Below are 25524 nucleotides of genomic sequence, written 5' to 3'. Positions count from 1 at the left end.
GTGTAAAAAAGGGAAAATAAATAAAATATTAATTAATTTGTTTATTTTCTAAAAATTATTTATACTCTGTTTTACAATAAATAATTATAATTTCAAACAGATTATTATAGGACTTTAATCTTACATTTAACCATGTTGGTGACTCACTAGACCACCTTTCATTCCATTTAACCATGTTAGAGACTCATTAGACGTGTATAGAACTACCTAGAACAGTTCCAAAGATGAAATGTAGGTAGATTATCTTGTTCAGTTTACTATCGGAAATCGAATGGATGCGAATCATCTCATATTTACGGTCATGCTGTTGGGGGTATAGAGAGACCCTTCAAATATAAATTTCTTATGTAAGCTAAGCTTATGGGGCTGTAAGTTAACGAAAGATCAAAAAAACAATAAATTAAAGGAAAATACTACATAAAAACCTCAGTAGATAATTCACAACGTGAACGTGGTTGAAATAAACCTAGAGTTCACATGCACTATTAAATAAATTTTTAACAAATTTTTTGTTAATCAATAAAATCGAATTAAATCTTCCACAAAAATGGAATTAAGTAAGGGATGCGTGTTTGATGTTAAATTTTTCAATCAAATTAAAGATTACGTAATTGGTTTGGATATTTTCATTGGATAAATGCTTTACGTCATTTTTCACTGACACCATTTTACAAAAATAAGAAATGTATGAAAAAAAACAATGAAGATTAAACGTTGGTGACCTACCTCAAGAACAATAACAAGAACTTACAGTAGAGCTGTTAATAGTTTTTTCTGTGATTTCAATCTTTTGCCATAAGAAAATGCCATAAACTGCGGAATGTAGCACAATTACAATACTTTCCCTCAGAAGATGCAAGATTAGGGTGATAACTGAAAAACAAAAGCAGCAGTTCTAAAGTAAGTTCTTGTGCAGTAGTATTTTGTATTTTGAATTTTTATTTAGAAATCTTACTGTATTATTAGCAAGTATTAATGCATATTGTTATTATTTAGTGGAATTAACCTATTATGACTTAGATTTTGATTGTAATGGTTTTCTATTAATCTAATACTATTTACAGGATTGGTGGGTAGTTCTATCAATTTAGTTTAAAACGGAAGGTTATTAAATTTGCTGCAACTGAGGAAACGTAAAAGAACACTTACATGCTATCTAGCGGTGAATGCTTGAATTAAATGTTTCTTGTAGTTCTTACAAATGCTGCTAGATCGCATTGACATGCTATTTTCTCAAAAATTATTGCCGACTTCATTTTACTTTTTTTCCTACTTTATTTTCAATTATTTTTAAATAATACATTCAATAAAAGTGTTCTTAAGTTAGGTCAAACAATTGTAGTAGAATTATATTATTCACTTAGCAACTTTGGAGACAAAATTATAATTTGGAAATTTGAATCTAATAAACTTAAATAATTAAGGAAGCTTTATAATCAAAATTTTTAGGATACATTTAGAAATATAATTTATAGAGTTTTTAGTAAGACAAAAACAAATCTGTTTAATTGATTACAATACCTGGATCTGGTTTCTTGTTTGAAGTGTTTTGAAGTTTTGAGATTAATTCTTCATTTTGGAATTTTGAAAATTTTAAAGTTTTCTTGTTGGATTAAGCTCCTGTAAAAATCCTTTATCTATATTGTTTTCCTTCTTATCTTTACTATCAGAAGATTCATGATCATTCAATAAAATGATACCACTTCCTAAAAACAGAAGAATAATAGCTTCAAGTTATGTTAAAAGAGATTAGGGACCACAAAGACAGAGCTCTATTATATGTATATTCCAATAAAACATGAAAAATAATTTAACTTTATCTTTTAATTTAACTGCCCAGTTTGTAAGGTAATGGTGTTATAAATTGCAGCATCCAGTAGAATTTGTTAGGTTTTCTGAGCAAGAGAGATAAGTATATTGCTTTTTAATAAACAGATAATTATTCAATAACAAAGGTTCTAAAAATTAACTAGACCTTATGTAATATGGGTTTTTTTAGGCGAAATATCCTACAGATGATGATTTACAGACTTGTGCTTTACGGTAAAAACCAAAGAATGTTGCAACTAATTTGACAAAATCAAAAGCGATGGTATTCTGGCAGGGTGTAGATCAATGAAAAATAGAACATATAAAGAATGAGAATGGACAAATGAGTCCAGTTTCCTCTGTTTATACAAAGATTCAATACTTGGTTCAGCAGGCAGGTGATGGAAATAACTTGAACTTTTTTAGATTGACTTTTTAATTAGTTGGGCACTTGATCTTAACAATAATGAGATGAGATCTGAGCAATAGAGGCTTTGTGCTCTTAGAGAAGAACACTACGTGGGTGTCTGTACAGTCCTGATGGAATATTGAGTTAAATATTAAAAAGAATTTGACTCTTTACGAAGTTATATTCCTGTTGAATGGTGGAGGCTGGAAGGGTTTACTTTACTTTCATATTTCCGCTTATAAGTATCGGACCTTTCTGATATAGCTGAATATATTTAAGTTTATCTGAACAAGCTAAAAATGCTATATGTATTTCTGTGCCTTCTTTTTCTTAGATTTATTTTTTCTATTTAACTGATCTACGTAAAATCTCTTTATGGCATTCTTATGGAAAAAGTGCATCGTTATAACATATATTTGTAGCAATTGCAGGAAATGCATCTTACATTGTTTATTTATTGCATTCATAAGAATATAATTATAGATAAATTAATTGGTGGACAAGGATGGAAGGAGAAGTGGCAGAAAGAGGAAGAAATGAAGTGAAGTTGAGATGTTTAATGAAGATAACGAAGAGTTTGCTAGCTCGTCCGAGTGTGACGACACTAGAGTAACTTTTTTGCAGGAAACTGTGCGAAGATAATCATCACTAGCGAGTAATATCCTCTCTGCTAGTATATTGGACAGCCTACTTAACCGACACACTATCTTTTAAAAATCCACAATAGACAGATTGTGTTCTCTTTCCATTTATTTATACTTTATGTTTGAAAATACATTTTTCCTCACGAAGAAAAGTGCTTAAAGTGAAATTAATATGGATTACGAATAAAAACTAAAATATTGGCGAGAAATCTTGGTATTACAAAACTTGTTGGGCTTCAAGCCAAGAAGGTAATTTATAAAAGCTGAGGGCGCTATCTAAAAAAGACGTTCGTCTGAAGAGTATCTGGGAGAAGAAGATTTTGACAAGAGTAATACTTAGAAAGATAGACGGAGGAAGGAAGCCAAGCCAGGATTTATATAAATTTTGCAAGCAACAGAATGTTGAAGGGGTGTTAAATGCCAGAAATTTTCTTAAAGGACTATAATATTGATAAGTTGATTGCACTTGTATTGTCAAACGGAATATTTTAATTCTACTTCTTTTAAAAGTAAAAATTTGAGAAGTTTATTAAAATTACATAATATAGGTAAAATAAAGTTCCTTTTCACACTTCTATCACAATGTAAATCATAATAACTTAAAGAATTTTAACTCACCTCTTTACATTAAGAGCTGGTACATAAAACCTCCAGATTTCTGTCGAATACAAGAGTACAATCCCCCCCGATAAGGAGTGAAGAGTTGAAATTTGTATCGATGGTGTCGCTTTTTAGTATTAGTTGCGCGTTTAACAATTAGGCGGCAACGAAGATTTTGCTAAGGGTGAGATAAGCAGCCTTTTATTGCAGCAGATACTTGAGCCTGCAATGATTTCCACCATTTTAATATATAGTAACCAAACTTCATTAATTCACACCAACTTCTCTTCGCTTAAACACAGAATAAAACAATAAATATGATAAATTAAATTAGTTTTACAACTTTGTACTTTCACAGTCTCCATTTAAACTGCAAATTTTTGTAAATTCGGAAAGATTTTAGGGAAATTTTAGTTTTTATAGAAAGCCTTGTTTTAATCACCTCTCTTTTTGATTTAATTCAAGTTAGTTAAATTAATCTTTAGTCCAAATATATGTATTATACTATATATTTGATAAAAATGATCAACACAGAAATATTATATATATATATATATATATATATATATATAATGTACTCCCACGTAGGTTTGGCGCTAGGTATACAAGATAGTGGGCGTTGCATACAATCATAACGTATCATTAGTGTGTACATAGAGGACTATCAGCTCTGTGGATCTGATTTGGACGGGCTTTGCCAGCCTGCAAGACTCCCTTCTGTTCCTCATAAAAACCCGCACTCTGATTGATTCCTTCTAAATATATATGTTTCCAAAGGAAACAAACACAAAACAGCAGTCGTAATCTCGGTCTAGTTTTAGTGGAGCAAAAAACTAATCTTATCCTGGGGATGATTACAAGAGCAATACAATATTTTTGCTAACTAATATTGTACATTTCTGTTAGCGATGGTTTGCCTTCTGGGTCGCTGAACCTAAATCACCTACCTCCGCAGGCTGTGTGAGTGTTGGAGGTTATCAGAGTGAGGTTAGGCTGGGATACCGAGGTAAGTGAAGCTGTCAGATCCCTGAAAAATTGGCTAAACCGTCAAGATAATATCCTCAATTTAATGAGCATGTTTAAATAGGGGTGAAAACGGTTTTCAACAATATGTTTGGGCGTGGTAAAGAAAAGAAAATGCAACATATAAGGCAACTATAGCCTGTCTGAAAACCAAACTAACCTGGAGGGACAAAATAGTTCCGTAATTTTAAAAAATTCAGGTCCCCTGTTTCCCAAAATAATTAGTACAATTCACCTAATGATTGTGATTAAAAGACAATTATTTATGAAGTATCCTGAATAGTTCATTAAACTGTTTATAGTATAGTTGATGAATATTAAAATACTTACATTACGACTATTATTCTATACGATATAAAGTAAAAATCATTAAAATTTTATCCTTTAATGTGGTAGCATTTGGCAATAAACTTAGAAGTACAAGTAAAATTTATAATTGAAGGATTATTTACCTAACACTTGTATAAGTTCAAATATATTACCTGTAACAATTTATAAAAAAATAAATACATACGGAAAATGTTATAAACATCCCTGTTGCTGACTTAATATATTCTGTTTTAGGTTTTAGGAGGCGAAGCAGGATCTCAAGCAGAGTTGAGAGCGAATTCAACTCTTCTTTAGCTCTGACCCTCATCTCTCTGGTTTAATTCTGCTTATCCACTTAGTCTTAGTGAGAAGTGCCACTGCCTTTTGGAAGTCTGAGAACTGGAATGAAGTACCAATGAAGAGCGACATCACTCCAACCTTCATTTGCCTAATTAAAATAAATTGTTATAAAGTGCACAAATATTGAAATTATAAAATAATAAACACGTATACAATTATAACAAATAAATAAAATGGTCGTTAACATCATTTTGCTGTTATTAAACTTACAAATAATTTCTTTTTTTAAATAATGCTACTAATTGTAGGGAAAAATGGTCAAAGTTCAACGTTACGCCATTTCGTGTACTTTTTGACGATCACCAATTAAAGGACAGTTTTAATTTGTGATCCAATTTAGTGGAAAAAGTTTGTGATATTCTTTTTTTTAGCTTTTATTTCAAAGTAATTAAAAACAAATCCAATAAGTGAGTATGTATTCCCTAATAGCTTCACTAGCACTTTTCATATTTTCTTTAAACATTCGGTGTTCGCATTTTCACTTTATGTTTACGATATTTAAAAACTAAAATATAATTACATCAACCTTCTAGCTTAGAAATTAACCGTAAAGTAAAGGTAACCTTATGCAGTTTGATGGAAATTCTGTCAGTTGCTGGCAGGAGGAAGACAAAAGAGACGGTTTAATTGAAGGATAACCTAATGTTTTACTTTTTTCGCAAAAGCTTGGTGGACTTAAAGTAAATAAATCTATGTCTAAGTATTAAATGCATTAGATCCCATTCATCGAAACTAACACAATAACGGGAAGAAATGAAGCTATTATCTTTACCTCCATTAGATTTTTATCGGAGTAAGCGAAATTTAAAAACAAGTAAGTCACTGCTGTAGTTCATGCAATCTGCTATACTAAAATTATTGAATGGCGTAGAATGCACAACTTACCTAGACAGGTGGATTTATTCTGTAGATTATAAAAAATTATGAAACAATTTTCTTTTTTGCTCACCTCAATAAATAATAATAAATAAATGAATAGAGAGGTTAAATGATCAGTTTATGTGGTCATCAAGTTTATCTCTCAGCTATCTTTGACTTGTTGGACCCGAAAACCTAGCCTATGCACAAACAGATATCTAATAAGGATCAATTTACATGTACAAATATAAGTACATATAAAACCTGATCCGGAGAAGGAGGAGGTGATACTGTCGAACTTATTAACATACAGCTCACATTAGAAGTCTGGATGGGCTCCATCCACCAACACACACAACGCTTTTAAAGTAAGGAGTGCCCTTTTTGACATATCATTAAAGCATAGAGTGCGCATGACAAATAGAGTAAAAAAAAGAAGAAAACAAAAAATAGAAAAATACAGGTAACAGGGAAAAGAAAAAATTAAAAAGAAAACAAAATATTCTGGACACACCCTACACCCACACGTAAAACATTGATGAAGGCACATTGAAATATTGTTGAAATGTCTCTTGTAGAAAGAGAGGGCGGGTGAGTTAAGAAAGAGAAGACCTAGACTTCCGGTGGACGTCTAACGGAGGATCGTTTTTATTATTAATAAACACAATCTAAAGATAGATATTGGTACCTGTAGCATTTCCACATCATTTTTTTATGACAATGATCATAGACGTCGATGCGCCGAAAAAAAAAGTAAATTTACGTATTGCAAAGCAATCCCTTGTAACTTCACCTTTTCCAATTTAAACTGTGCTATCCAAACATTGACATATTGAAGCTTCGTCTTGGAGCCGTCTTGAAGAGCCGTCTTGAAGGCGAAGTGTAGCAAATTTTCTTTAGTAAAAAAAGATCTAGAAAAATACATTAAACTACTATTCATCGTTTACACTTACTTTACATATAAAATAGTACATTCTTAACTCAATATTTAAGAGATAAGGCTGTGCTTATCGAAACAATTAAAAAGCAGAACAATATAAAATATTTGTATTATAATTAAGTTAAAGATCTTAAGCTTTGTGTCTTACTTGTACCTTTCCCTAATTTGCTTCTTCTTGATCCTCGAAGAAGTGGCTAGCCAAAACTGACTAACCTTCAGCCACAAAGAAGGAATTAACTAAATAGCGCGCTGGCTACTAATCTGGATGTTCGGGTTAAAATCCAACCGTACTACTCTCAAGAGATTTAAATTTCCTAGGCGCTCACATCTGATGAGAGTTGCCAATAATTAACCATTCTCGTGCACCTAGAAGACACGAGATGTCAATTAGCCTTAAATTAATAATAATAACAATATGGTTAGTGAATCGTAAGTTCTTACATTATGACGAGATTTGTTTTTTTCAGCAATGGCAAGAAAATGTGTTTTTTCGAAACTAATACCGAAATGTATTCAAAGAAGTTAAAAAGTGGTGTGTAAAGCAAGTGCAATGTACGTTAGGAGTCAAATTTCAATCATACAAAATTAAACATAAACACCAAGCTTACAATTATACATTTTAATAATAATATTCAATTATGCAAAACGTAATATTATTAAACGACAGTTTAACTGTAAATATTCACAAGATCCGCCACAATCGTATTCGATAGGTGCAGTGCTAATCAGACAAGGACTAGTTTAACCTGATGCCAACAAGTAGATAACAACTGTGGCAGGCTATCAACATCGATTATACATTGTCAATCGATTATGCTGCAGAACAAAATTCTTTTTATTTTAATTTATAAATGACATTCTGTTAAGGCTCCTGCCTTAATGCAAATAAATAAATACAAATAATAAAAAAATATTTTAATTTGCTCTTTCATTAATTTCCTCCTAAAAAGATTCTCGACGAACTAGCAGTAGAAGTGATTGCTGGCAACAGAAATAACGAATCTAAATAGAAAAATTGGCCAACCAACTGGCGTTTGAAATATAAACAAGTTGTGCTAATACTGCTATCTTGGTAGTACACAGCGTACAGTTGATGGGAGTTTAACGATGCGTCAAATCTCCGGTCCAGAACACACCACATCCCGTCCTCGGGCCTATCTCTTTTTCAAATCTTGTTTTATTTGCTCAAGATGGTCCCGGTGTTTACAAAATTTTACTTCCTTCCTTTCTTGAACGTAATTCGCCGTCCAGCGTGCTGAATCTTCTTTCTACTTTTTATTACCCAATCTTATCAGCCAGCCTATTCACCTAGTCTTAGTTTTATTACTTTTTTTTTTAAATGCAGAATTATAATATCTATAAATAACTTTAATCGTAAAAACAAATGTTTACCAAAAGTGTAGCTTTCTGTACGATTGATTAAAAAAATTAATAAAGAAAGAGAGAAATCAAATGAAGTAGTATTAGGAAAAATAATTAATAAATAAGCGTTTTTTCTTCAAGTTCGGCAATATGTTAAATCATCTTTAGTATTAAACATGTTTAAATAGAAGTACATTTACCAAAATAACCCTTGAGAGGGAAGTTTCTATCCTAGAAAATATCAAGAAACTAGAAAATTTATTTACATCACTAAATAATTTTTAAACAAAAAAAGCATAAATTTGAAAAAATTGAGTGAAAAAATTCTTCGGAATTTAAGAACATTGAAGAAACTTGTATTTCCGGTGACACTCCAAAAGTTGGAGGAAACTGCAAAACTTCCGATTCGAATAGGTATTTAGTATACTTTAAATCGGGTTTTACTTACTAGTCTTCCCAAGAACGATCTGTAATTTGTTGACTGTCTGTTCTTGGATATCCCTCGTCTGGCAGCTTACTCTTTCCTCATTACTTTGATTGATTTCAGCTTCTAGCTTTGTCTCGTGAATTATCGGTGTAAGGAATGCTATGGCAGAACGGTATTTATTCTCTGTACTTCCATCAGTAGAGCTGCTATTGTATGCTGTGACCTAGAAAGATGTTAAAAACACTGTTCATGGGCTTCTCAAAATTGTGATAACAAATATCTATCTACTTTGCAAATAATCTCCTATTTTCAATGTTTTATCTTTTAAACTAATTTATGATTACTAAGAAAGAAATATTCACTAGAAACAGACGTTAGAAAATTTTAGGTCAATGTTATCTTGATAAAAAAAGTGGAAATAGAAAGTTCGTCATCAAGTGTGCAGTGAAATATCAACTTATTATAAGAACATATCAACAAGAACAACAGAAGAAGGTAGACAGTTTATTTAGGGTAGCTCTTCTTCACATGGTCTAGGTACGTACGGAGAAAAGTAAAATAATCAGCCGACAGAGAGCTGCCAGATTGTAGAAAGTCTGCACAACTTTCTTGTCACCAAACTCATTTAGAGTGTAAAGATTGTCAAACTGTGAAGTAATAAATATTATTATATTATAAATTACACTATACCAGTTCTTTCTAGTTTCTATATGATTTCTATATTTGTAAAACTGAGCACTTCTGAAGTATAATTATGATCACATAAATATAAGATCCAAAGAGAAGTTTCTAAAGTTTAAAATAACTAGGGATGATTCTATTCGTGCTCTTAAATGGCCATCAAGAGTTACAAATGATGTGGGCAATATTATCTGCATATTGGCTGCAAGAACAGTCCAAAGAATTGAGTGGCAAAGAAATCTTTAAAACATAACGGATGTAACATTTTCCTCAATATTTTTAAAATCTTATTGCAAGAATATCCATCGTTCATTTTACCTTTCGCAGCACGGATGTTTTTCTTTTTAATTATCATTTTACGCAGAAAATTTGAGTTCCACTAGTTTTCTTCGACAGCTGTTTCTATTAGATCTTCACTTGCTCAACATTCGTTGCTGAATCAGCAAGTGTTGTGTATGTTAGCAACCCAGTGGAAGTCAAATTCTCTAAATGAAACTAATTAATCAACTTCTGATAATGGGTGAGAATCTTTAAATCATTCAGGAATAGACAAAAACAACCACACTACGAAACCAACAGTATTATCCATCACTGCCAACCCAATCGCAGTTTCGAAGAGTAGCAAACTTTGAGGGAGAAAAATAACGTTCAAGTGAATATTAGGGTGAAGCGGATATTCGGATGCCTTATGTAATCTCAATTATCAATCGACCAGCATTAATATGTTGAAATATACGATTAGAGTTCCTGGCCATGTTGCTTCAAATCTGATCTACTTGCAATTTCAAGAATACAGACAAAAATAAAAGCTAAAAAATTATTACTGTGCAATGATTTAACAATGTTTCCTCAAGACAAATTTTGGTCGAATACAAGCAACACCTAAGAACTTATATGGCGCAGCACATTCTATTGGTGTGTAAACTTGTGCATGTAGTGACGATAATGAAGAAAACAGAACGCAGACGTATGTAAGAAGTTTTTCTAAAGGAGGGTACAAAAATGATGAAGTTCCTTTCTCACGTGTTCGTGCGCCGTGAGAACACTCACTTCCGGTCGTTAACTGTGTCAGCTGAGAGCAGCGTTCCACCGCTGTAATTGAATGTACGATGACGTAGGATTTTTTTTTTTAATACGGTCCTATGTATTAAACTAATATGAAAATATTTTTCATGAATAAAATTGATTTTCTTCTTCAGTCTGTTTTAATTAGATATTGGTATGAGGGCGGATCCTTTCCGCAAGCCAGCTAAAGAGTAATAAGGAACAACCCCAGAGTGTAATCCACCCCACCTTAGAGGGCAGCTTCATACTATTTAAGAGTATCTAATGTTTAGTCGTCTTTGCGATATGAACTTCTTTGGTTCACAGCATGCCAAAGATCTCTAGCGATTGCCACGTCGTAAAACAGGAAAACCACTTTCTTCTCTTCCTAAAACAATCTTAAACCACCAACAGGGTTTATCAATCCTGCCGGAGAAGAGTAGAGGTTTATGGTGATGACCCTAACTTGCTAGTTTAAGTAGAAAAAAATATCGCCTTCACAATACCCACGGTTTCCTCTCTAGAAGATTTTGCGAATTATCTTTTTCAAGTAGCGGAGTCCTCAAATCACAAACTTGCACAATCTGAAAGCGTGTACAAGACGTATATCATAGGTTTCCCAGCTGTGCCACATCAATATTCTCTCTGAACTATTGAAGGCATAACACTGAGTGTAACCTCATTCAATGCAGAATGTTTTGACAATCTTAAAAACTCAAAGTTAGTTAGCAAGCTAACCTAACTTTATTTTCTCACTGCATACACTGAGATTCGAAGATTTTTGTTTGAAAATTAAACTTTCTCAGAATAATTTTAAGCTAGAGGCCATTTCAATATACATATGTAGCTTCACTGCCTGTATAATATTAAAAGAAATGTACTATGCAAATAAAACTGTAATTTTGAAGGAATTAAGTAAGACAAAAATTACCAATTTACTGAACAGATTTTCCACATTTCAGCAACTGTTTTGGTTACCACGATTTACTTTAAATTTTGTACATATACATACCATTTAGATAGACAGATCTTTTTCTTAGGATACGTGTTTTAAGCTACATTCTTAGGGAAATGTTCGGATGAACCCTAATGTGCCATGTGTGTACACTGTACGGTTCTACAACAGCTGTAAATACTCAAAGAAACTGCAATAACAGAACAAAAATGAATTGGAAGAATATCAAGTCCACCGAAAGAGTGCAGAATGACATTTTCGATATTTCTGTAATTTTCTTGGCATCCACGGGAAGGTCAGCTCAATGCACCATATTTGTTTTTCAAACTTGAGGTATCAGAGAGTATTCGTGATGTTCCGGGGGAGCTGTGACGTCAAAAGTATTACAGTATTAAAGAGAACTTATATTATACTGACGTTTAGCTGTATTCTCAGTACTAACCCAATATTACGATAAATTTGCATCAGATTTTTTGATCTAAAGTGCTCATACTGATGTTTTTCGTAATGGACGCGATAATAGGGAGTTCTCAGCAAAAATATAACAAATTTATGCTAATAATTGTAATATAATAAACTCTCAAATAATTAATTATCAAAACAGAATTTTAAAATATTCTTCGATTTTTTTCACAATTACACAAATATATATTTCACTTAATGATTAAAAAAAAACAAAAAATTCAAGGATATGTTATGTACATAAAATATAGTACGCGTATAAATTTTATTATAAAATATTACCAATAACCTAAGTAGTAACCTTCCGCTTTTAACCTTCTCCGTAGCTAGGGGCCGGAAGACGGGTCGTACAGGAAACTGAACGTTCATTGTACATTCAAATTATTTTTACGAAACAAAAATAAAATAAAATGAATAAAAAAAAAAAGAAGATAAAGAAATAATTTAAAGTTATTTTTTGTATATTTGTTTGTGCATGAGTTTATAAAAAGGGGAATAAGTTTTGTAGGATCAGCAGGGGCAACATTAAGGTCAACTCACTAACCTTTGTTGGGCTCTGGCAAATGTCTCATTCCCGTAGGTATGTGGACGTGGGTCACAATCCGGACTAGGCAGAAATAATCTGGCCTATTAGGCTGCTGAAAATTTCTCTACAATTTGTGGCTCCAGTTATGTTAGTTTGCTCCTATTTAAATATAATTGGTTGGCAAAATGGGACCTTTTGGCATTTGGAGAAGGCAAAACCATTGGTGGTAAAGGAACCCTGCACAAAGAAACGGTTTTCTTTCTGGTAGAGCTATGTGTGGTGGGCACAATGTGTCTCTGCGGCTGCGGAAACCAGCAATCTAACACTACATCCTTATTTTTTCCACAGATGGTCCCCAAAATTAGTTTTTTCTGGGAAAAATTTTCAAAATAAAAGCAGTAGATAAAGCGCCTAAAGTTTAATATGAATTTCTGAAGAACAAAAACAAAGAATTTCGCAAATCCGCATTTCTTGTGAGTCTAGGAAGTGAAAAACCTTTCTTTAGGTGTCCAACATTTTTCTGCAATCATTTCCACAATTTAGAAGATAAATACTGTAAAGTGAGATCTCTTGTTTGAAATTTTGAAAATATCATACGAACGATTGGAAATAACACAAATAGAGCTCAAAACTCAATTTTTTCGCACCATTTCTACAGTTTTCCAACATAAGAATGTTCATCCCCATCTAAACTTCAAAACCATTCGCTAAATACACTAATGTAACGGTTAAATAATTGATTAAAAGAAAGTTATGGAGTTTTGGGTAAACTATTTCTGAAACGGGTGGTTTGGTGACATTAGCCAGCCACATTCTATGAATATCAGTGTAATTGTAGACACAGATGATGATGATGAGTCTGTGTGGTGGCGTCATTAGTTGAGATGATCACTTGACACACCTTTGAGCCCTGAACTGCTCGCTTGACTGCTCGAGCCCAACATACACTAATATCATCATTGCAATCGCTCTTCTTATTATTTATTTACACAAAATACTAAAAAAGTTTCACTACTGTTTTTTTTTCCAATGGCGTTTCTCTTGTCGTAATTTGTCACGCAAGTCAGGGATTAAAGCTCTCAGTTGGGTTTGCCATTATAATTATGGAATCATGAAAGTCTACACTGTCTAGAGTAAACAGCTGATTAACCAAAAATTTAAGAGTAAAAAACAAAATTGAATATCTTGTTCTTCTTTCACAAACTGTTTTGATATCAGCGTCAACTGGTTGTCAACCCAATTCCTTCAAATTTCACGAACCCCAAGTTTTTACCTCTATTTCTATTTCCGACTTAATTTTTTCAGCCAAATATTTATCGAACTGTATTCCCAACATCGTCTTGTTCTTCTACTTTTTCCTTTACCTTCCGATCTAGCCTCCATCATTTATTTCTGTTTAAGCTTATTAAGGGGACGTAGCCACTTCAAGGCTGCCTAACTGGGTTAAAACCTCAGCATGTTTTCTTCCACAGCATAGCAGCCAGAGAAGGACTTGTGGATACCGTAAAGATCAGCAGAATTGGTTATTAACAGAGGTATTGTATTGTAATGCAATAACACGAACTACTCTATTCATTATGTTAAAAAAGAAGTGGGATCTGCCAAAGACGTCGTCAAAGGAGAGCAGGTTATAACAGTTGCCCCAAAGACAAATAACCCATGAAAAAAAATTCATGCAAAATAAGGAACCTGACGAAAACAAAAAAAAATAACTGGCACAAAAACTAATAATCTGTGACTCGTAGCTTAATATTAATGAAGATAAAAAGTATTAGGATGCTGGAAATTACGATTAAACCAAATCCTGCGACTACGCTGATAAGAAGTTGTACCCACAGGCGATGAGCCTGATCTACGTGGAAAAGTGTTGCTCTTTCCAAAAGAATTAAATTTAAAGGCATCAAAATTTCACTTCAATATTCATTAAACTCGTAAATGATTTCAATTTGGGGAAAATTTCAATGGTGGTTAGATATTCTTCTTTAGATTTTTTTATAAAGGAAGTTTGGACATCATTTTTGAAAATATTCACCGGAAACAGATTGTAATTCGTAATTTAAAAAATTAATTAGACATATATTATTTCCTTACGAATTGAAATGTTACTTTTTAATAATTACAGATTCCTTCCATTTTAGCTCAATAAAACGTTTAGTTGCCTTCGTAAGAGATGCCCTTGGCTCCTACCTAAACTTTTATGAAATATTTATTTTGACGTCACTTAACAACGCTCTGTACCATCCTTATAAACCAGGAAGGAATTACGGATCGCTCTGTGGGCATTGAATCTGGAGTTTTTAAAGTTGAATGTAAATAATAAATTAAATACAAAGTAAATAGAAATATATTAATATTAACTATATATTTATTCAATTATGTGAGAAGCAAACAATTAATTCGCCGAATTTATCTGCCACTGCACTTATTTATATATTCCACTGACCGAACATTCTGTTACTCAGGAGAACAATAGACCAACCAGTTCTATATCTATGGATCTAGGTGAAGGTGTTCGGACGCTCATTCACTAAATTAGTGCAAGTTCTACGATAGTTCTAGTTTTTTAAATTTCCATTTTACATTAATTTTGTTTAATTATTACGGAAAGAATATTTAAGAATGATTCTTTTTTTGTTCTTTGTCGAAATTAGCAATCATTAATTACAGAAATGACCTATATCTATATTTTCTGGAGTTTGGTGCCAATTTAGGAGAATATTAATTACCTAAAAAAATACGCACAAATTTTACTTGTTCACATTGTTGATTCTCTATAGCGTACAAGGGGGCGTAATTAGCAATCTAATTTTTTAGAGTCGAAAGTATTTTGCCAAAAAAAAAGTAACTACGCTGAAGAAATGGCGTGACCATTTCCGAGGGGAATGGAAGAATAAATTTCAATTAAATTCTAGACATTTTAATGCGTTTAAACTTTAAATTGAAGTTCTGTTTTGAACGTTCAAGTAGTTTGACAAGAGGGCAGGATAATTTGATAATACGCATGACTGCGTTATGTTATAAACAGACGTTGAAACCAATTTCTGAAATAACTTCCCTCTGATGGAAATCGAAGAAATAAAAAAGATCAGATCTTGCTGATGAATAGATTTGAATGGGTGGGGAAAGAGAGATGGACTTGGAGGCGATGTAATTATTTTGAAATCAGGGAATCAAGAAAGTGTGATGGATAAGTTGAACTGATAGAGGCTGCATACAGACGGGCACTAATCTGTGGGGATCTCCTCTCTCTCCCTCACTGTGTACACACTGAGTGTAGGCGGGGGATACAGAGGGGTGGTGGAGGGGTAAAGCAGGGCAATTTTATGCATAGTTGACTCCATATCCGGCCGGCATCAAACCGACGGCGGCCCAGCCTAGCTTTTGTTTCCGGTGGCCAGGATAGCTGGCGACTCCTAAAAAAAAAAAAAAAAAAATACTCAGAGATGTTCTATTTCTGTTGGCATTTATACACGCTGCCAAATGTGTATGCAGAGTTGAGTTCGCAAACAGATGGAAAGACAGGCGAAGATGTAGGGTGTGGCCATCTAAGAAATTGGCACACCCTTTAACAATCTTATGACAGTGATTGCAAAGCGGACAGAGTGATGCAAAAGAACCACATTACTTCTCTTCCTCTGTCAGCAATAAGTAGCTTCAACCCATCTTTAAGATATTCAGTGTTCCAACAATTGTTTTTCTCCTCTACATCTCAAAAGTATCTCAAAAGAGACTGAAACAATGCTGTTCTAGTGTTCAGTCTAAAGGAAATATCTATCCAGCTAATCCTCATAGTCTGGTTCGAGACAGAGGTGCTACCTTGGAGGTAATGGATAAAGAAGTAAAAGACCTAATAAGGGGTAAAGCTCTAAATAATCAGCAGAAATAGATTTCATCTTAGAATAAAGAATGCCCAATCAATGGAGAGTAGCCCGGAAAACGTAGCCGGTTATGATGAACCAAAGGGATCAGCCGAACACCCTTTAAGGGTGCAAGATGATCCCAATTTTATCCACAGCAGGAAATGCTTGAGATAGAAATATTGGCACTAGAACGTCATGAGAAACACTTGCAAGATATTTCATAAGCACTAAATTAAAGATAGGACCGAGTTACGTCACGGCTCGCAGAACATCTACTGGGAGTTATTACAAGCACTTAACGGTGTATTAATCTAGTAATATGTTCGCATTATATATGTATGTATAGTAGACAAATTGTGAAAAGAGATAACATTCCCAGCTGTAATTAACTAAAACACCAACCTGTACACGTTTTAAATACCACACTAATTTACATAAAATATATATCTACTCTCGTGTATATTTAATTAAAATTCTTTTTATATAGTAAACTTTTTGATAAAAAAATTTATCTAATGTGTCCCTGGTTTCGTTTTACAACTGCTAGGGGGCGATAAGCAAGTTGTAGTTTCCTTCTAAATAAACAAGGAAAGAAATAAATAGAAGCAAAAATATATTCTTTTAGTTTTTGTTTTATTTTGCATCACTTGGGTGCTGCCCAAGTCCTTCAATTTGGGTGGGAGACATGATGATTTGGTACGGAAGTTTTGGAAGGGCTGCTACAGGTTTCTTCTTGGGTTAACCTCCAGTTGGACAACTTATTCAAAGAGTCCAGAACTGGACATGTTAAGATTTGATGCAAGGAGACGACACTAACCGCCTTTGTTTGGTGGAAACGTCTTACCGGCAAGCAATATGTCAATTGGAGGAGTTGATAGAAGCTTACCTGGATTATAATCCACAAACTATCCTCTAGACTCCCTGAATACTCTCTTTGGAATGAAATTATCGACCATCCAGAAATGGAGCACGTCTACATCGTATGAACAAGATAGATGTTGAGTACATTTAGATTAAAGAGGGAATGGCTTAATTAAAGATGAATGTCATCTAAAAGATCTGTTTTGACTGCCTGCCCAATCAACAAATTATCTCTGCAGGGCTTACGAATGAATGGAAATTTGAGGTGTTTGGTATTGTCTAGCTGAAAAACCAGCATGGACGCCAGTATCCCTGAAGAAGTGACTGGTCCACTTCACTTAGAAGAAATGTAGATGTTTTATTGTTTCTCGTCTAGCGATTCATTGGAATGTTTAGAATCAGTATCTGACAAATTTTAATTATCAACAATGTCTACGCGTTACAGCTGTAGATAGTCCTCTAGAGAATTGTAGATTTCTTACACCATCAACTCATCATCTGAATACAGATTCAAGCTTCACACAACGCCAAGGATTGTTACAAGAGCTTCAAATCACTGAGCTTTTTAATTTAAAATCATTCATTCTGTCAGTTAATTAGTTTTTCGAATTTCATTTTGTTTCTTTGCTTTAGTTCAACTCTTACACCAAGGACCATTTGGGAAATGTTATTAACTGGAGATTTTCCCCAGTTTTGGTTCTACTCTCTTGGAGATGTTTACAGATTGCTTGCTTTCACTAATAAATTCTTAATTTCCTACTGACTGCGAACACTATAATTGTGAAAGAAAAGTGCCAGACTTTATAATTAAATTAATATTCGTAAATTTAAATAGGAGCACTACAAATTCATTCATTTAACTTAAATTTCATTTACAGGACGTTCGTTTAATTATTAACATCACATCTGAGTGAAGTTTTCTACTTAAAACTGGTTTTTTAGCCATACTAACATAGAATTACAAATCCAACATCAGTTTGGCACAAATTACAAACATACTTTAACCTAATACACTAGACGAAAAAGCGCCGAAATAAAATGAACCCTCAAAAATGGCAACAAGCTACATTTACTGTTCTTTAATGATGACCTTCTTCTTGTTAAGGACCTGTTGCGCATTCTTCGACCCTTCATAGATGAAGACGAGTAAACACTAAGACTTAAAAGACGAGTAAATGATTAAGAGGAACCAAACTTCTTTACCAACTTCCGGGAAGATGATTTAAATAAATCATATACAGGGAAGAGGCTAATAACTGGTGTCGGCCAAATCAATGGACAATCATGCAGTCATTCAAATGTAAATACTTCGATAGGCAGTTCATGCTACTTAGTATGTCCCAAACCTTATTCCTCACTACTAACACAACGTCCGCTAAGTGCAACAACCCACCAGGACAAAATAAGGCTGCTCTAATCCTTTCGTACAGTCATAGCATTCCTGTCAACCCAAAGGCAGACTGAATCGCCAGTGGTCCTAAAGACTTCCTTCGGGATTATGAGGAGAGTTCAACCATTGGACAGTTTCTCTCCACCCAATCTTCAGGTCTAACTCTCACATCTTGGTAACTTATTGCATCATTATTGCAAATGTTGTAAATTTCTAAACAATGTAGAAGGAGAGGGAATTGGGTTGTTAAAACAATTAAGAGAAGCTCTTGATGAAACTTTTGGGCAATAATGCAGATTTTTTCATAATACTTTCTCAGGCCATTACCAAGCGAAATCACAATTTCAGTACAGAGGAAATGAACTCTTCTAATGTTAAACGAATTCCTCTTATACTTTCCTCCTAATTTCAAGCCCTAAAGTAAGCAAGGGTAATAATTATTTAATCATGCTAACTTAATTAAGGATGAGTTAAAGGATAAGGAAATGTGATTCACCAAAAAAAAATCATCCTTTGGAATTAATGAGAAGATAGCAGAAAAATATTTGAGAGAAAACCCCAAATAAACTCATTTTACAGAATTGTTGCAAAGATTGGTTACCAACGGTTGGTATTAAAAAGACAACTCCCACCCAGACCCCAACTCTGCCAACCAATGGGAGCAGTTCTATCTGTGAGTTAGTCCAGCCCCTTCGGACACATGCACTACAAGTGGGAGTCATCCTTACCCACACAGTACACTCTGCGTATGCAATACTGCCAGAGTTGTGAGATATACTCTAGTTGGTGTGCGTGCACGCCCGCGCGCGCGTCAGTACGACAGAATGTGTGCGTGAGCGTGTGCATGTGAATGTAGAGCTCCATGCTGGAGTGACTTGGCTGCAACAAGTTGATACAGACTGGCAATGAGCTGTTCAGTGCCATCACCCCGTCACACGGCTAAGTGTTGCTGGTTTGTATAACCAGCTCCTTTGCTGTACAAAATATCGCGTCTTCAACAATATTCTGTTCGACTAACGACAAATTGTGGGCAGAAAACAATATTGCAATTCTCCCAGTTCGACCTACAGCTCCAAATGTCTTAACAGAGTTCTCGAGAAAAGCTAAACAGTAGAGTTATTCAAATTATTCAATAATAATCCATCCAAACGCCTATTGGAAACTAGATGGCCTCATTTGACCAACAATTTTCACAAAACTTGATAAAACTAAATTGAGCAATGCACGCTCACATAATCTTCACTTCCTGGTAATAAAATTATTCATCAATTTTTTCTAAACATTTAGTCGTCATAAATTTAAATACGATTAATAATTTTTTTATTTTTTGGAATATTGAGAAGTAAACATAAATTTTAACATAACTTCTTATACCGACGGGTTCACAAATTTAGTGTTTTCTTTAGGGTAAAATTAGTGAATTTAGTACGCTGACTTTCCAATTATTTCATACTAGAATAGGAGATTCAGTTATTAATGTGACAGATGATAGGAATACTATTGGTTTCCGACTATGTAGCTGTGAAGTGGTTATACTCGTATTATGAAGGAGCAGACTGCAGGGTTACTGTTTGTAACCCAGTAATTCACAATAACAAAAATTCCCTACAATCTAAAATGGAATACTTTTCCAAGTACCCTTAAACGAGTGAGGAAGAAAAGCTCAACCCTAAAAGAAATTAATCGCTGCTTCAAGTGTAGTAAGGCATGTGAGAAATGAACAATTCCCTCGATTCCTTATTTTAAATTGTTGATGTTGCCCCTATTTCAACTCCTAATTAAATCTTCCATCTGATTCTCGCTCTGGCAGGAGTTAAAGTTCTCGAAATGATAAAAAAGAAATTCTTCTTTTGTACGAGAATATTCTGTGGAATATGATTGATTTTTTTCTTGAGAAATCGGTATCGCTGGTAATCACAGATTGTAACACTAATTATCAGAATTCTTATCAGGAACTGTCTGTCGGAATTTAGAATGATCTCTATTTGTGCGGACAATGATTAATGTGGAAGTGGATGTTGGGGCCTATTTTAGTGTGGGTGCTTATTAGAATCTAAAGATGAGGATCTGAAGCCACCAGATCAAATAAGAAGCTGCTAAACTTGAATAGAGTGCCATGTCTAGATAGAAAAGATCATCGGAGACTGTGTTCGTTATGATATACTGGTGTCGAGGAAACGTTCTTAGCAGAGTACGCAAAGTTAAGTACTGGAATAAGCAGAAAGATTTGGGGTAACAGTTAATCGATACCCAGGTCATCAATATCAGTTTGGACAATACAAAGACATTGTCTTTTTTTGGGAAAGAGATTTCCTTCAAGGAACGCTTGCGAGATTTGGTGCTGAAGGATATTGTTAGGACGAGAAGTTTGCTTATGGACGATGATGCTAAGATTTTCTCTTGTGCTGGTAATCCTGGAATTGGGAGATTAGACCTAAATTAGGCTCAGATCCCAGCGCTCTTGGGCACCACAGTAATACAAGTAAAGTGCTCCCAACACACAGAGGGAGCAAACTGTTGTAAATATTTATCGAATCAGAAAGATTACGGTTCTCTTGGTATTTGCTAGCTACTTTGCAAAAAACTTTTCTTATTTTAATAAAGAAATTCTTTCTTAAAAAAAATGTTTTAATTACCATGTAATAAGTATAATATTACCCTGATTAATTGCATATGATTATCTGTAATTAAATTATAATTCAGTGAAGGAGAACGAGTTCTGTTTGAGACCTTCCAATAGCCAGACTGCTCTCGCCATTACATCCCGTATTATCAATGAAACAATGGGGACTTTTCGTTGCAGTTTTCCCACCAGAGATCAGCACACTTTAGCATCTCTCGCTCTACTCATTGCTGCATTTATATGCACCAGTATTGTCTTAAACTCTCCTTCTGTCAGTGGCAACTGAACAAGATGCAGAATTGACTACTGAATAGATGTTAATGTAAAGGATGACCATCACAACATTATCCCAAGGAATTAAATTAATTTTCATACTTTTATTTTAAATTTGTGCTTAAAAAATTTCCAATTCAGATCGGAAGAGATTTGTTAATTGGGGCTTAATGGTAATTAATAAGCCTTCCGTCAAATGCCGATGACTAGTTCGTAAAACTCTAAATCAATTTACTCAACAAAGTTTTAGAAGAGAAATAAAAGATTATTAATTAAAAAATAAAAAAAAAAAATTGGTGACTTCTTTGAATCACCAGAGAATGATTGAAGCTAAATTACTCCTAGAACTAATATGGCTCTTTCAACAACAGCGTGTATCTTAAATTGTTTTGGCCACAATTAGAAGTAAAAGAATTGGCTGATTTTGGTAAATGTTTAGGTGAGGTAAACAATTTTCGCGTTTGGGTCCAAAAAACTGTACTAACTATTTGTACAGGTTACACTCTCGCCAACCCATGGGAAATATGAGATAATAATTGAAGACTTCTAGCAAGAAGGGACTCTAACATTCCTGATCAATTCCTAAAGGAAGTCTTGAACATAAGTATTTTATTACAGTTTTAAAAGGAAAAATCTAAAATTTTCCAATAAAATTTACGGGATTGTTTTCTCCCCCCCCTGTCTAAACCAAAACCATAATTCCTACCAAATGAGCTTTATTTAGTTTTACCAAAATGGTCTTTGGTCATAGATTCTGTAGGACTGCAAAGGTTGGAATTAAAAAAGCTTACACTACTGGGACATCAGAGGCGTCCCTTCTTAAAACTTATGCCAGAACGTCAGAAAGAAAGATGGCTAGAAGGAGGATTTAGTTTTAAGAGGAAACCTTCAACCAAACTTCTCAAAGAGAACTTAGAGGACGCGGAGGGCTCCAACCACTGAGAAAAGAAAAAAAACCTGGAGTACTTTAACCCTACAATTTACCTTTTAACTTGGAATGTTCACTAAAAATTAAATCAATTTTAAGGCTAAGATTTTGGTCGATATTCTTAAACAGTGATAGATTTTATTTTATTAGGTATAAAATACTTTAGGTAGTAGAACTGTACATTGTGACACATGGCACTGTAGAGGATACCTTGTCACACATACACACACTCACAAATCGTGCAACAAACTTATCCAAAAACGTGATGGCAATATTATTATTTTTTTACAATTAATATGAGAAAAGAAGACGAACTTTTCCTGCAGTAGAACGACATCTTGAATGTTTAGTTAGCTTCTTCAACATACGCATATTTATGCATTTTGCAAACCTCTATGCTGCATCTTTAGCCAATACTCTTTAACAGAAACGAATCATGACCATTTACAGCAGCAGCTTCATAACTTACATTAGAAGAAGTTTTTATTCGTTTAATCAAATTTTGTGGCATCAAATAGAGAGAAGTGGAATAGATTGGCTCTAAAGCCAGACTTTGTACTATGTAAAAGATCTGTTTTGGTCCAATCGGATGGTCGGGTTTTCCTTGCATAGAAATCCGCGAAGTGTACATCAGGGTGAAAGTTTGATGGGCTAGCGTTTCCCATTCAAACTTGATGTTGACACGCAATGCTTGGACTTCGTCGTGGCCAATTTCCACATTGTCGCAAGAATTTCCTTTGTGATCTTTCTAAAAAGTGAAGCAATCAATAGTCTCTCTCTCTCTCTCAAATATTACTCAAGTTTCTCAACTACAAAGTCTTCGGCTTCATGGCTTCTGTCGATTTTTTTTAGAGGAATGTCTGCACTACCTTGCACAACTTTGTGAGCTAAAAGTTTGTAAAGAATTCGACTGCAAGCCTGGGGAGAATTTAGAATACGCCTCTGCAACCAATGGTAAGTGATACGAGTGTGGTAACCCCCTAAAGATAGGACTAATCCATCACTCCTGAGAACCAACTTTCTGCAATATTAATCATAGTTCGTAAAACAAATAGGAAACAAGAGAATTGTAGCCTTGCAAAAGGAGTGGAATGGCCGGAGAGAGGAAAAAATGTCGCATCAAGAGAAATGTCACCATGTTTAAAACGATTTGCTGCACACAACACAATCCACCAAAGTTTCAAAATTGCAAATAAGGAAAAATAGAAGAAAACAAAAAAAAAGTACATCTCGGTGAAAAGCAAAAAATTAAAAAAAAAAAAATCGGCAATTTCCGTAAAATATTCGGCTAAGGGAAATCTTAATGCTGTAGTTAAGAAATACGAACATATTGGAGTGGGGGACTGATAGAATTCCCCCTACCAACCTTAGTCTTGTACGCGGTGTTCTAGGTGTGTGATTGCTGTGCGAACTGTATGTTTTTAAATTTTAGTTTTTTTTTTTTTAATTTTTAATTTTAAGTTGTAAAAAAGACTATTTAAAAAAAATCGATTATGTAAATTTATTTAAAATCTAATTTTTTGCGATATATTTGAAAAGTTTTGAAACAAAATTTTAGTTCCTGAAGCAAGAGATTTTTTTTGTTTTTTGTTTTGTTTTTTTTTTAAATCCAAAACATCGAAAACACAAAATGGATCCACGTTTGGATTTAGATGAGATTACACCATCAGAACAAAATTTACCCGCTCATTTTACCGGATATCAGTGAGTATTAATATATGGATTAATTAATGCTTTTTCTATTTACTTCTAAACATTTCCGTGTTTTAAAAGAAAGCAAAATATTTGGGAAGTCTGAGGACTAGAAGTTTTAATTTCCAAATTTTGATAAAGGGCCGCATCATCTCATACTTAAAACGCCAGAATCCTCTGTGGCCCTAAAAGAACAAAATTAATTAATCGAAATATTTTTGATTACAGTCTTTATTAATTTTTTTTTTTTAAAAAAACCCTATCGATTCACTGATAGTATTTGTGATTTCGTTTGTTTTGTTTTATTCACACCTTCCATATCTCTCGATACAGCTGGCACTCTAATCTACCTTGATTCTAAGGGAAGTTAAGATTGCAGTTCTCTAAGAAACCTTCGAAAAAGATCAATCTGGGAAGAAGTTTGTAAAAAAAGTGATAAGCATTTATAAGTCCGTCGTAATATAAAATAAGATTTAAGGCAATCGTCGAAGTTAATTTTATTTTTTGTCCAAGAAAGTGATCAAGTCTGCTTTTGCAAAGTCGCACATTGAAGGATTTCCGCTAAAAATTTGATGCCAGAAGCGGCCCAATCGGAATTTGAGTTTGCTGCAACTTTTCGTCTTCGAGGTTTTACCGTTCACTCGTGCGGACCATCTAATCTGGAGCAGAATATGGGCTCCTCCTTCCTGGGGAAGAATTCGCTTAGACCTTTGTGAGCTGATCCTTTCACTAACTATCAACCACTAAATATAGACCGTGCGCTAAATTTTTATTTTTTTATTTTTAGGGAATCTCCACCATAAAATCCTTTCCAAACGGTTATTTTCGTTGAAAAAACAAATTTTAGAAAATTTAACGGGATACTTCCTCGTACTGTTGATTGAAATCGATTAAATTTAATGTTTGACACAATCGAGATTGCAATATTTCTTGTATTTCAAGAAATCTGAAATGGTCTTCAGTACATTGATTCCCAGTTAATTCTGCAATTGCCCTGCCTCAGAGGCTTGATTGTCCCAGAAAAAAGAAATGAAGAAAATTTCAACAATTCATTTTTTAAACAATCTAATTTGTAAACTCTTACGATTTCCTTTAATTCCAAATCTTCTTACTCACAAAATTATCTTCAAATATCTACAGCCGAATTTCAGCTTGGCCTAGGTTAGTTAGGCCCAATCAATTCGTGCTCTTTTCGAGCATCATGATGACGTTCCAGTTTCCCTGAATCCTTCCCTAACGTCAGGTAATACATTTCGGTATACCAAAGTTTTATAGAAACTCACTAGATTGGTTTCGAAAAAAAACAAAAACAAAATCAATTCCGATAAGTAGCAATTAGATCGATTTCCTCAAGGGAGGAAGTCAAAACTTAAATTTTCCCATTTACAACTCAGAAAACTAAAATCTAGACGAATACTTTATTTAATCTTACGAGTGGTCAGAAAAAAAGATAGAATCAGAGTACTTTTTTGCTTTAAATTTTTTTCC

At 33.8% G+C, this 25524-nt stretch overlaps 1 protein-coding gene and 1 long non-coding RNA gene across 7 annotated transcripts in view; one reads left to right on the top strand and one right to left on the bottom strand.

The window, feature by feature from the left end:
* Positions 1-28: 28 nt before the first annotated feature.
* The window catches only part of LOC141455333 (uncharacterized), a 145723-nt gene continuing 120227 nt past the window's right edge, over positions 29-25524 (bottom strand). Inside the window, exons 5-12 of one of the 6 annotated variants that reach the window (XR_012459208.1) lie at positions 8763-8964; positions 7101-7318; positions 6806-6923; positions 5000-5242; positions 3481-3685; positions 1522-1706; positions 727-873; positions 29-207 (exon numbers count right to left, since the gene is read on the bottom strand). This is a non-coding gene — a long non-coding RNA (uncharacterized lncRNA). Of the gene's footprint in view, positions 208-726; positions 874-1521; positions 1707-3480; positions 3686-4999; positions 5243-6700; positions 6924-7100; positions 7319-7393; positions 7708-8762; positions 8965-25524 lie in introns of those variants that run through there. The other 5 variants (XR_012459207.1, XR_012459204.1, XR_012459209.1 and 2 more) reach the window with 5 other exon arrangements.
* Positions 23717-25524, top strand: part of Sox15 (Sox box 15 transcription factor) — a 109964-nt gene continuing 108156 nt past the window's right edge. Inside the window, exon 1 of the mRNA XM_074130283.1 lies at positions 23717-24048. Within this exon, the coding sequence (XP_073986384.1) occupies positions 23975-24048 (74 nt within the window). The 5' untranslated portion in view covers positions 23717-23974. The remainder of the gene's footprint in view (positions 24049-25524) is intronic.

Source organism: Rhodnius prolixus, unplaced genomic scaffold (genome assembly GCF_049639745.1).
Source record: "Rhodnius prolixus isolate KJV_2025 unplaced genomic scaffold, Rpr scaffold_4, whole genome shotgun sequence".
Lineage (NCBI taxonomy): Eukaryota > Metazoa > Arthropoda > Insecta > Hemiptera > Reduviidae > Rhodnius > Rhodnius prolixus.
Note: the sequence above shows the minus strand (reverse complement) of the source record. Positions and strands in the feature narration are given on the sequence as shown.